At 42.0% G+C, this 13931-nt stretch overlaps 1 protein-coding gene across 1 annotated transcript; it reads right to left on the bottom strand.

Annotated features, from left to right (window-relative positions):
* Nucleotides 1-7686: 7686 nt before the first annotated feature.
* On the bottom strand, nt 7687-9058 carry LOC115148385 (transcription factor Sox-17-beta.2-like). Its single transcript, XM_029690286.1, has 2 exons — nt 8612-9058; nt 7687-8414 (listed from the first exon to the last, which is right to left on the bottom strand). The coding sequence occupies exons 1-2, from the start codon at nt 8988-8990 to the stop codon at nt 7771-7773; spliced, it is 1023 nt and encodes a 340-aa protein (XP_029546146.1). The 5' UTR covers nt 8991-9058; the 3' UTR covers nt 7687-7770.
* Between the last annotated feature and the right edge of the window lie 4873 nt (nt 9059-13931).

The following is a 13931-nucleotide window of genomic DNA, read 5'->3' as shown; positions in this document are numbered from 1 at the left end:
TCACATTTACATTTTCTCCTGACACACAAATGGACTATAAATACGTAACGTTACCAATTAGTTTACCCTGACCAAATGGACAGCGCACATTAGTAGTCTACAAATTGTCTCGTTTTCATCCCATACAGCATGTCAGATCTCGAATGTTTAGGTGTAGCCTAGGCTGCTGCAACATTTATGTAATGAGTTTTTGCTTGTGTCTGTCTGGAGTGATTATGTGTTATCATCTTTGCTACGTATGTGTTTGAAAGTTTCTTCAAGTGCAGTCGCAAAAACCAAGCGCTTTGATGAAACTGTCTCTCATGAGGACCGCCACAGGAAATGAAGACCCAGAGTTACCTCTGCTGCAGAGGATAAGTTCATTAGAGTTAACTTCACAGAGTTCACAGAGCTTCACAGAGTTCAAGTAACAGACACTTCTCAACATCAACTGTTCAGAGGAGACTGCGTGAATCAGGCCTTCATGGTCGAATTGCTGCAAAGAAACCACTACTAAAGGACACCAATAATAAGAAGAGACTTGCTTGGGCCAAGAAACATGACCAATGGACATTAGACCGGTGGAAATCTGTCCATTGGTCTTATGAGTCCAAATGTAAGGTTTTTGGTTCTAACCACCGTGTCTTTGTGAGACGCAGAGTAGGTGAACGGATGATCTCTGCATGTGTGGTTCCCACCGTGAAGCATGGAGGAGGAGGTGTGATGATTTGGGGGTGCTTTGCTGATGACACTGTCTGTGATTTATTTAGAATTCAAGGCACACCTAACCAGCATGGCAGTGATACGCCATCTCATCTGGTTTGCACTTAGTGGGAATATCATTTTTTTTCAACAGGACACCGCCAGGCTGTGTAAGGGCTTTTTGACCAAGAAGGAGAGTGATGGAGTGCTGCATCAGATGACCTGGCCTCCACAATCACCTGACCTCAACCCAGTTGAGATGGTTTGGGATGAGTTGGACAATAGAATGTTGGAAATGCATACCAGGTGAAGCTGGTTGAGAGAATGCCAAGAGTGTGCAAAGCTATCATCAAGGCAAAGGGTGGCTACTTTGAAAAATCTAAAATCTAAAATATATTTTGATTTGTTTAAAACTTTTTTGGTTACTACATGATTCCACATGATGGAGGGAGGGTAGGGCTACCGTCTTATCGGCTCTTGACCAACCATGCTACTTTACTAGTTTTTTCGCGTTGTTTGTACATAATGTTGCTGCTACCGTCTCTTATGACTGAAAAGAGCTTCTGGACATCAGAACTGGGATTACTCACCTCAAATTGGACGAGGAGTTCTTCTTCAATGAGTCAGACATGAGGGATATACTATGGACCCCCGACCAGGCCCAGATTCCCGTGATTCACAGGAAAAGGAAATGTAGGTTTCGTGGAAAGAGATCAGGCTGCCTTGTGAGGATCAGGCGACGAGTGGCTAATCTGCCCTTGCCTTCCGTTCTGCTAGCTAACGTTCAATCGCTAACGTTCAATCAATATTAAAAACTGTAATATCTTGTGTTTCACTGAGTTGTGGCTGAACGATGACATTAAGAACATACAGCTGGCGGGTTATACACTCTATCGGCAGGACAGAACAGCAGCCTCTGGTAAGACACGTGGCGGGGCTTATGCATATTTGCAAACAATAGCTGGTGCATGATATCTAAGGAAGTCTCAGGGTTTTGCCCGCCTGAGGTAGAGTATCTCATGATAAGCTGTAGACCACACTATCTACCTAGAGAGTTTTCACCTGTATTTTTTGTAGCTGTTACCACCACAGACCAAAGATGGCACTAAAACCACACTCAATAAGCTGTATTCCGCCATAAGCAAACAGGAAAACGCTCATCCAGAGGTGGCGCTCCTAGTGGCCGGGAACTTTAATGCAGGGAAACTTAAATCAGTTTTACCTAATTTCTATCAGCATGTTAAATGTGCAAACAGAGGGAAAAAAATTCTGAACAACCTTTACTCCACACACAGAGACGTGTACAAAGCTCCCCTTGCCCTCCATTTGGCAAATCTGACAATAACTCTATCCACCTGATTCCTGCTTACAAGCAAAAATTAAAGAAGGAAGCACCAGTGACTCGGTCTATAAAAAAGTGGTCAGATGAAGCAGATGCTAAACTACAGGACTGTTCTGCTAGCACAAATCAAATCAAATCAAATGTATTTATATAGCCCTTCTTACATCAGCTGATATATCAAAGTGCTGTACAGAAACCCAGCCTAAAACCCCAAACAGCAAGCAATGCAGGTGTAGAAACACGGTGGCTAGGAAAAACTCCCTAGAAAGGCCAAAACCTAGGAAGAGAGGACCCAGGCTATGAGGGGTGGCCAGTCCTCTTCTGGCTGTGCCAGGTGGAGATTATAACAGAACATGGCCAAGATGTTCAAATGTTCATAAATGACCAGCATGGTCAAATAATAGTAATCACAGTGAACAGGTCAGGGTTCCATAGCCGCAGGCAGAACAGTTGAAACTGGAGCAGCAGCACAGCCAGGTGGACTGGGGACCACAAGGAATCATCATGCCAGGTTGTCTTGAGGCATGGTCCTAGGGCTCAGGTCCTCCGAGAGAGAGAGAGAAAGAAAGAAAGAAAGAAAGAAAGAAAGAAAGAAAGAAAGAAAGAAAGAGAGAAATAGAAAATTAGAGAGAGCATACTTAAATTCACACAGGAAACCGGATAAGACAGGAGAAATACTCCAGATATAACAGACTGACCCTAGCCCCGCGACACATAAACTACTGCATCACAAATACTGGAGGCTGAGACAGGAGGGGTCACAAGACACTGTGGCCCCATCCGATGATACCCCCGGACAGGAATATATTCCGTTATTCTTCCGATGGCATTGAGGAGTACACCACGTCAGTCACCGGCTTTATCAATAAGTGCATCGAGGACATCGTCCCCACAGTGACTGTACGTACATACCCCAACCAGAAGCCATGGATTACAGGCAACATTTACACTGAGCTAAAGGGTAGAGCTGCCGCTTTCAAAGAGCGGGACTCTAACCCGGAAGCTTCTAAGAAATCCCGCTATGCCCTCCGACGAACCATCAAACAGGCAAAGAGATCGAATTGTACAACACTGACTCCGACGCTCAGTGGATGTGGCAGGGCTTACAAACTACTAGAGACTACAAAGGGAAGCACAGTCGAGAGCTGCCCAGAGACACGAGCCTACCAGAAGAGCTCAATAACTTCTTTGCTCGCTTCGAGGCAAGTAACACTGAAACACGCATGAGAGCATCAGCTGTTCCGGACGACTGTGTGATCACGCTCTCTGCAGCCGACATTAGTAAGATCTTTAAACAGGTCAACATTCACAAGGCCGCTGAGCCAGACGGATTACCAGGACGTGTACTCCAAAAATGTACTGATAACTGGCAAGTGTCTTCACTGACATTTTCAACCTCTCCCTGTCTCAGTCTGTAATACCACCATGTTTCAAGCAGACCACCATAGTCCCTGTGCCCAAGAACACTAAGGTAATCTGCCTAAATGACTACCGACCCGTAGCACTCACGTCTGTAGCCATGAAATGTTTTAAAAGGCCCAGTCATGGCTCACATCAACACCATTATCCTAGAAACCCTAGATCCACTCAATTTGCATACAGCACCAACAGATCCACAGATGATGCAATCTCTATTGCACTCCACACTGCCCTTTCCCACCTGGACAAAAGGAACACATATGTGAGAATGCTATTCATTGACTATAGTTCAGCGTTCAACACCATCGTGCCCTCAAAGCTCATCACTAAGCTAAGGACCCTGGGACTAAACACCTCCCTCTGCAACTGGATCCTGGACTTCCTAACGGGCCGCCCCCAGGGGGTAAGGGTAGGTAACAACAAATCTGCCACGCTGATCCTCAACATGGGGGCCCCTCCGGGGTGCGTGCTCAGTCCCCAACCTTTCGGTTACTGGTCCAACGCATTAAAAACTAGGCTACCTGCCGCCCCAATGCTTCCTTCTTTTCACTCTGTCATTTACATCAGTATTGTGGAGTAACTACAATGTTGTTGATCCATCCTTAGTTATCTCCTATCATAGCCATTAAACACTGTAACTGTTTAATGCCATTGGCCTCACGGTGGAATCCCTGAGTGGTTTCCTTCTTTTCCGGCAACTGAGTTAGTAAGGGCGCCTATATCTTAGTAGTGACTGGATGTATTGATACACCATCCAAAATGCCCTTCTTTGCTAACCATTGGAATACCTTCCTGGTCTTTGTGGTTGAACCTGTGCTTGAAATTCACTGCTCGACTGAGGGACCATACAGATAATTGTATGTGTAGGGTACAGAGATGGATGGGGTGGTCATTTAATAATCATGTTAAACACTATTATTGCACACAGATTGACTCCATACAAATTATTATGTGATTGTTAACCACATTTGTACTCCTGAACTTATTTAGACTCGCCATAACTAAAGGTTGAATACTTATTGATTTAGGACATTTCAACATTTTGTTTTTAGCTAATTTATACAAATAAAAAAAGAAAAACATAATTCCACTTTGACATTATGGGGTATTGTGTGTAGATCAGTGACAAAAAAATCTGAATTGACATGTGATCCACTTTAAATTCATGCTGTAACACAACAAAATGTGGAAAAAGTCAAGCGGTATGAATAATTTCTGAAGGCACGATATATTTATGCATCAGCACAATAGTGCACAAGGATGGATAATTCATAGTATTTCCTACTTCACAAGTAGATTCACTCATTATAAATCTTAGAAATTGAATGAATTGTTTCCAATTGTCCTACTGGTGTCTGCTGTTTACTGTTGATCATATGAATCATTTCACTGCTATCATTGACACTGTCTCTGTTGGTCCTTCAGGAAATTCCTGAAACGGAATATTGATTGTTGCTAAGAGACCAAATTACAACAGAGATACACAGTAGAGAAATGTAGGATTAGTTTAGAGAAGGGATCAACAAATTGTGCACAAGAGAGAGAGAGAGAGAGTAAGAGAAAGAGAGAGGAAGAGGGAGAGAGAGAGATTGAGAGAGAGCTTCTAAAAGGAAGCGATTCCCAAACCTTCCATAACAAAGCCATCACCTATAGAGAGATGAACCTGGAGAAGTGACCCTAAGCAAGCTGGTCCTGGGGCTCTGTTCACAAACACAAACAGACCCCACAAATCCCCAGGACAGCAACACAATTAGACCCAACCAAATCATGAGAAAACAAAAAGATAATGTATTTCTTTGTACTCCCTGACGAAGGCCATGCAGCCGAAACACGTCGGATTTTTAAAAACATTGTTTCTATTGAACATGCCATACTAATAAAGGCATTTTAATCAATTATATGAAGAGTGCCTTGGTCCTCCATTATTTTTGATGACCAACTCACCCCTTTTACCAAAGAGCACCTTCTGTCTACCAACATTTACTATTGTGTACCTTAGTAGCGCTTCCCTTCCTCCTCTTTCTACTAATTACGACACATTGCAAAGAATGAACAAAAAAACTGAGCAAACTAGAAAGCACAGTGGCAGAATACCTGACCACTGTGACTGACCCAAAAGTAAGGAAAGCTTTGACTATGTACAGACTCAGTGAGCATAGCCTCACTATTGAGTGAGGCCACCGTAGGCAGACCTGGCTGCCAAGAGAATACAGGCTATGTGCACACTGCCCACAAAATGAGGTGGAAACTGAGCTGCACTTCCTAACCTCCTGCCAAATGCATTACCATATTATAGACACATATTTCCCTCAGACCACACAGACCCACAAATAATTTGAAAACAAATCCAATTTTGATAAACTCCCATATCTTTGGGTGAAATACTACAGTGTACCATCCCAGCAGCACGATTTGTGACCTGTTGCCACAAGAAAAGGTCAACCATTGAAGAACAAACACCACTGTAAATACAACCCATATGTATGTTTATTTATTTTCCCTTTTGTACTTGCACATTGTTTCAATACTGTATATAGCCATAATATGACATTTGAAATGTCTCTATTCCTTTGGAACTTTTATGAGTGTAATGTTTACTGTTCATTTTTTATCGTGTATTTCACTTTTGTCTATTGTCTATTTCACTTGCTTTGGCAATGTAAACATATGTTTCCCATGCCAATTAAACCCTTTGAATTGAATTGAGAGAGGAAAGTAGAGATTTCAAACCTTCAAAATATCCTGTGTATTGAGCTTGTTGTTGTATTTATGTGTGAGAGAGATAGTGTCTCTCAGTCACACATAAACACACACTGTCTGGCGGTTTTACATGAGTATCATGGGAATGGACCTGACGTCAGATTTCATCCATTCATTCAGGGATCTGTGGGTTAGAGCCTGGAAGTGCTGAGCGGAGCAGCTCTTTAGGCCCCTAATCAGCCCTCTCTCCCTGAGCAGGTCGCTGGACCTCAGTCCCCTGGCCTCCATCTTGCGCTTCCCCCTTCCCCACAATTAATAACCATCCCTGTCATTATTCAATGCTTCCTCATGTGAACCCTCAATAAAGGATGCATAAAAAAATATGTGTTGGTAAATTTGAGTGTGGAGTGGGGACTTGTGATGTGTTTTATTGTAGCATTCGTTGATTGGCTGATGGAGCTACCCTGCCTGGCCCTATGCCCAGTCAGGTTGGGGCAGAGTGAGAGAAACATTTTCATAAATGGATAAACATTTGGCAGCCAGAGGCATATGATTTGGGAGATGTGTAGATATTTGGCATAAATTTAGAGCCTTTGTGAGATGTTTTAAAATGAAACAGGAAGTGTGGAGGTTTATGCCCCTGGCGCCCACCCTATTTTCCTCCCCTTGCCCAGTCAAGAAAGACATAGGCCCAGAGATAAAACAGTATGTCAACAGCCTGGCTTCTGCCAACGGCTGGGCAAGCAATAAACCCAACAGCCTCTCAGTCCACTCCAGTTTGTTGACATAAGTAATAAATATTCCAGATCATTTGTTGCCAGTCATCCATCAAAATATAGCTTTCTTTATAAATGAATCTGTTGAAATGTTGTATAATTTAGTGCCCCACACATTTTAATCTGTTAATTGTATAGCATTCACTTAAGAGTAAGGACATCCAAATGTAAGGTTATTTTAGATGTATTTATTTATAAGAAATACTGGGTTGGAAACATTCATCAATAAGAATACATTTTGACAAAAACAAAATATAAAATATAAATAACAATGCTAAAAAATGTCATCTTTAAAACATGTAATAACATTTCCATACTTCTAAATAGTATCAAATAAGTTGGGAAAAAAACAATCATTTAAATTAATACATTTTGGAGTTAGACAGGTTGGTTGTTTAGCAACTAAACCGAAGCGTGCACAACTATGGGGCAAAACAGACAGGGTTGGCTTAGATTCCTGACAACATGTAAACTATATTTAGTCTCCAAATGTTTATTGAAAACATAAAACCTTTGCACAATGAGCACTTGTTATCTCTCAAATACATGGTTAGCTAGCTAGAGAATTTTTGCCATATTAGCATAGACATGACATGAGTCCAAACCCCTCAAAACAATAAATGGTATCAATAACAAGCTATACAACGAGCTGAAACGAGCCACCTACGATTCCCCACATGGCAGCTTCTTGTCATGGTTCCTAGCTATCTGATTGTTCAGAATCATAACACAACACAGCCTTCTGCCTCATCGATGAGAGTGCCTCATTTTCATGACGTTGTCAGCCAAGCCATCTATACTGTACACACAAAAACAGCTCAAATCTTTGCCATATATGGCAAATTACATAGTTCAGGCCTCCCGTAGGCTGCCTTGCTGGTGATAACTGTACTCCATTGGCTCAGGCCTGCATGGGGGCGGGCTCAGGTACTGTTCAAACTCACTGCGGTCCAGATCATACAGCATATCTAGGTGAATCTGCTCCAGATAGAACTCCAGAGAGAGGTCAGTGGAGGAGAACAGCTGGAGGCCCTGGGCCATGAAGTCCCCCTGCTCCCAATGAGACACAGCATAAGCTGGGCTGGGGGCCTCACACTGCTGCAGCCCATGCTGGGTAGAGTAGTATGGATGAGACTCTGCTGGGTATGTCCCTGTGTTAGAGTATTCTTGAGGCTCGTTAGGGAATGTGGATGATGGGTCTGGGTAATTGGACCTGTTTGGGTAGGTCCCGGGCATATGGGAGAAGTATGCCTGGGAGTTTGGGTAGATGGCTGGGTTTGGGTAGGCTTGCTGCTGATGGCACTGGTTCTGGATTAGGTAGTTGAGAGGGACCAGGGCCTCCACAGGTAGGGCTTTGGGGCCCTTCTTCAGCTGCTTCTTCCTGCGGGGCCGGTACTTGTACTTGGGGTGGTCGATGGTGTGCTGTACTCTCAGGCACTCTGCTTCCTGCATGTAGGGCCGCTTCTCTGCCAGAGACATGGCCTTCCAAGTTTTACCTGCAGCAACACAATCATATTAGTTATTAGTATAGAAACACCACAAAACACACAATATGCATGCTACATTCAGCTAACTTGCCATGTCTGTCCTCATCAAATGGTTAATAGGCTAATAATGATTTTGGTAATTGTTGAAATATGAATATTCTCATAATAGTTTTAATTCAAATGGAAATTATGTGAATAAAACTTACCGAGCATTTTGCTGAGTTCTTTGTTCTCTAGTTCAGGGTTGAGTTTGGCAAGCCGTCTGCGCTCCTCCTTGGTCCAGATAATAAAGGCGTTCAGCGGCCTTCTGACCCGTGGCTCTGCCAATGGTTTCGGCTCAGGACTAGAGCAGCTGGAGTCGGAGTTGACCGAGAGATGACAGGATGGGACAGAGCCGAGGGACTGCACCTCGGACATCTGCTCACTCTGGGAAGACGTACCCCAGAACTCGTCGCTTTCAAGCATGGCTTTCGTTGTGCAAAGATCGGAATGTGGGGGGATCCGATCAAAGTACATGGTTATGTATCTTTTTTTACCTTTGATGTTGCTTTGAGGTTGCTCTCCTACTCCACTAGTGATGGACATAGGCTATATGCGTTCCCGGGTGTCTATCCACCAATAGTAGGTCAGGAGGAGTGGATTTAAGGTGTCAAATCAAGGTGTTCTCTCAAGTCGGTGATAGTTCTTGATGCTTCGCTCAATCCATCATCAATCAGTCAAATGGCCATTTAATGTTAAATAAAAATAATACATGTAGGTCTATTATTTGCCTATCGAAGAACATAAATATTTATAAATATATTTTTTTTAATGATTCGTGATAAATGTTCTCATGATTCGGTACAATGACTGCTCGATTGGATCACGACAATCTTGGCAAATGTGACATAGGCCGTCTTTCCCTTTGAAGTTGAAGGCTAATAATAACAACGTATCCATTATGGATTTACCTTTTATGAAGCTGGCAAATTCCTATGCCTAGCCCTATGCCAAATGAATCGGATGCCTACTTTATTCCCCTTTTCAAATATCTTTCCGTTTTTCTATTGAGGCCTAACTTCACTTTCCTCTGTGTGTTATAAATACAATTAAATCAATTGGACATCCATCCTATATCAAAGTTCTCTGGCAGAACTTTAGTTATTCATTATTTAGTTATTTATTATTCATTAAGTCACGTGCCAATTGCCCGCCCCTCAAATCAAATCAAATCAAATTGTATTGGTCACATACACATGGTTAGCAGATGTTAATGTGAGTGTAGCGAAATGCTGTGCTTCCAGTTCCGACAGTGCAGAAATATCTAACAAGTAATCTAACAATTCCACAACAACTACTTAATACACACAAATCTAAGTAAAGGGATGGAATAAGACATATATGTACATATAAATATATGGATGAGCGATGACCGGGCAGGAAAGGCAAGAAGCAATAGATGGTATAAAATATAGTATATACATATGAGATGAATATTGCAAGATATGTAAACATTATTAAAGTGACTAGTGATCCATTTATTAAAGTGGCCAATGATTTCAAGTCTGTATGTAGGCAGCAGCCTCACTTGTCAGGTCCACTGTCTCTCTCAAAGCACGTTTTACACCTATGGGGACACTGAAACAAACATGATCAAGGCAGGTTTATTATAGGATTATGTACACACATATTTACCCCCAACAAAAGAGATATCTAAACGTTTGATAAGGGCGCATGACAAGCTTATCTTTGTGTGTGACAGTGGCCTATTTCAAGTCGATTCATAAGTAGGCCTATAATACAATAGTCTATGGAGCTAAAGCCATCTTGGACATTCTGTGGGTTTTCATGGGTTAGCACAAAGACATATCCAGTATGTAAAAATATATACGTAAGAAAAATATGAAGCCTATTTTAAACAGGCCTTTTTGACATCTTGGCCATGTTCGTGTTGCCTTTGCCTTGTCAGGTTTTTCAGAGTGATAAGATTTGCACAGGAAGTCCTAAAAGGTCAGGAAGGAAAATCTATTGGAGTTGTGTGGGACAGTACAACCCCCCAGGGAGCTAGGGCGAGCTTGTTTTCATATAAACATGTTTCATTTTCACAACTCGTGATATTGTTCATGAACTCACAAATGTAGATATTAAAATGACCTCAGTGCGTCAACGAACCCTGGCTGTGAAGCGCAGCCTTTGAATTCAGTCAGTGTATTCCTTTTGATTTGCAATTTGCATGACTAGTCTTTTACAAAAAAGGCCTAACATTATAGAATTCCTCTTGGTTTCATATGATAATCCCACTCTATTTTCGTTGATTACACATCTGATTATACAACCCATCAACTTCAACAAGAGGCTAGTGTCATTACAGCAGTTTATGCAGATGTAGAATCAACACGACACAGGCGAACGCCTGTCATCCATTCTGGTTTGCGCCACCTGTCATGTTTTGTTGTGGCTAGGCATTGTGAAAATACACACGACACAGCAGTGTCTTCATTCATTTAGGCCTTCCCCTGCACTGTTTTGCAGTGACAGATGAATTGCTGAATATGTCTTCAGGCCCCGTAAAAAAAAAAGGTAATGGAAGTTGACACCTTGATCAAACAGACGAGTCAGTTCTGATGTTGCCTCGGTTCAGTCAACAACGGGGGGATCAAGGTTTCTTTTTTCTTCTAGATGCTCCTCTTTTAGACTCTTCAAAGTCAAAGATCAGTCTGGGCGTCGGCGCAACAAAACTTTGAGCCCTGAGGTGTATGTGTGTGAATCGATATAACGTATGTTTGCTTATTAGACAGTCTAATGATAGCAGAACGAAGTCATCGAATTTAGGCGCTCCAATTAAAGCATAGACTGATAGCCACACGAAATATGTGTTAGTAGACTATAGCCCTATTTGTTCAAATTGCTCTAACCCTATAGTTAAAGATGTTAATAATATTTTGTCACATACTGCATTCATGATCTCTCACAGGATTCGTTAATCAAGATTATGGGCTTGACATTGCATATGAAACTAATCAAATTAAGTTATTTAGCCCAATAAAAATACAAAATGATTAAAAAAAGATATCCTTATTATTTATTAGCGTACTTTAGAAGCCTAATATTAGCCTAATAAAACACATAAAACATTTTAATATTAGTTTCGGTTGACATTTCTGTAAATAATGTTTGACATTCAAAGTAGCTTATCTTATTTCCCCCTTATCTCTGGTATCTATTTACCTTTGGCATTTACTGGTCAGAAAATAAAAACGTGATTTATTTTTATAGTTGTTCCAAATGTTCATTATATTCTTAACCATTATTTTGTTATGAATTGCAGGTAGATGTGTGTAATCTCATTGGTTTCTTAATAAATGAATGGATGGCAGTTGACACACAGTAGGCCTATCATTGCATTGTTTCATGCATGCCATTGTGAGTGTTGAAATCCTAACAGTTAGGGACAGTGATGTTGCTGAATGGTCACTATAATGTTTGAATGGGGATTGTTCTCTGAAGATTCCCCATCACAATGTTCCATTGTATTGGACAGAAGTCATATATGAGACACTCCTGAGACACTCTCTGTCTTCAGTATGATTTGGAGTGAGCCAGGATTGGCCCAGGTGGAGAGATCAGCATTGGAGGTCTTCAGGGGTCTCCCCTACAGTCTGTTCACCCGAAGAGCACCTTCTCTGGAATGGGTCACCTTCTCCATGGATGTAAGAACAAGGATTCCCGCTATGACAGTGTATTGGATGTGGATGAACCTAGGACATGCTGGAGCCAATGCAGTCCCTTGATGGACCAAGGATGTACAGTACAGTAGGAAGAGGAAGCTCATTGGATAGGTCAGAACAAAGATTCTTGCTATGACACTGTCTTCGATGTGGATGTACACTATCTACACTATCTACAACCTAGAAAGGTTCTTCAGCTGTCCCCATAAGATAACCCTTGAAGAAACCTGTTTGGTTCCAGGTAGAACGGTCCAGGTAGAACTCGCTTGGGTTCAATGTAGAACTCTTTCCACAGAGGTTTCTACATGGAATTCAATAGGGTTCTCTTATGGGACAGCTGAAGAACCCTTTTGTAACCCGTGTTGGATATGCTGGAGCCAATGCTGTCCCTCAATGGACCAAGGACATACAGTACAGTAGAAAGAGGAAGCTCATTGGATGGAGTGACATGAGGCTGATAGCCATGCCTGGATATAATCATCATCACCACCAATGGGACCATCTTGTATTGTGTCAGTGTGGTTTGCATGCAGGGCTTACATTTGTATGTGGTGGAACTGAAAGTAAAATGTTCCCATCCTAGGATGATCTTCACCAACTGTACTTTGAAGCTCTGTGTATTAAAGTAATTCCAATGACAAATGTGTCACTGCAAAAAGGAGACATAAGAAAGAGTATTTCTAACAAGAGGATGTTTGTTGACGAAGCTCTTATAAAACAGTCCCATGTGGAGATACAGGTAAGTTTCCTCACAGTGGTTCATCATAGGAACTTGTGATGAGGTTTGAGCTGTGAGCTGCATTGTTTCGTAAAACTGTGTGAGAGGGAGTGGAGTGGGAATCTGGTGACTTTTGTTCAGACTCCTAGTGTATTGTATGGGCTCAGCAGGCTGCCATCAGATACACTGTCAGGCTAAGACACTATTCTATGTAACAGCCGTGTTCCCCTCCTCTCCCAATTCTATTCAGCAGGCTTGCCCCTCCTCTATTCCTGCACCCAGTCAGTACTAATCATGTGTCTGAGCACACACCACATAGACCCTGGCCTCAGCCCTGGGTGCTAGCCCCAGCACTTGTAAACAGTGCCCTGCCCTGTCCTACGTGGGGATAGCTGAGACGATTACACGCCCCCTGGGGTGGCTGGGCTTAATGTAGTCTCATTAGCTGAACACAATGATGTCCCCACCTCTCAGAGCAGATAACACACCAGACCCCAAACAGAATTTACAACGGTACAACCACATCCTCAGACCACCACATCATTTTTGGGATAATGTCATCATGATTACTTCTTTATTAGGGTGATTTGTGCTTTTACGTACATTCTAAATAGCACATCTGCTTTTCCTTAAGTTTGGTTTTCAACATTAAGTTTACGTCCACATCTTGGTAACTGAAATAAGACAAAATAATAACAATATCAAGGTATTTATATTACAGTGTTGTAATACATTCAGTGATGAGGAAGTAAATCTAAACAGTTTAACCAGCACCTTTGCAAGAGCACAACACAGCTGGTTTAAAAAAAGAAAAGACACCTCTAGAGATTCAATAGGAACCAATGATGACTCTGTCCATTGTGTCAGCCTACTGTGTCATGACGCAGAAAAAACATCAGTGTTCATATCCCCTAAACCCATTCAAACTTTATTCCTCCCTAGTGAGTTATCCATAAATGTCTTTCATTGTAAAGTGCATTGCTCAGCAGCTCTGAAATACACTATTGAAGGAGGCATCAAACCCTTTCGAATCAATTCTATTCTTTGCAAATTAGGAATTGTATTCTGGACCTGGCTCTCTGATAAGACCCTTATCTGTTG

Source organism: Salmo trutta, chromosome 2 (assembly GCF_901001165.1).
Source record: "Salmo trutta chromosome 2, fSalTru1.1, whole genome shotgun sequence".
Classification (NCBI taxonomy): Eukaryota; Metazoa; Chordata; class Actinopteri; order Salmoniformes; family Salmonidae; genus Salmo; species Salmo trutta.
This window is presented reverse-complemented; position numbering and strand designations above follow the sequence as displayed.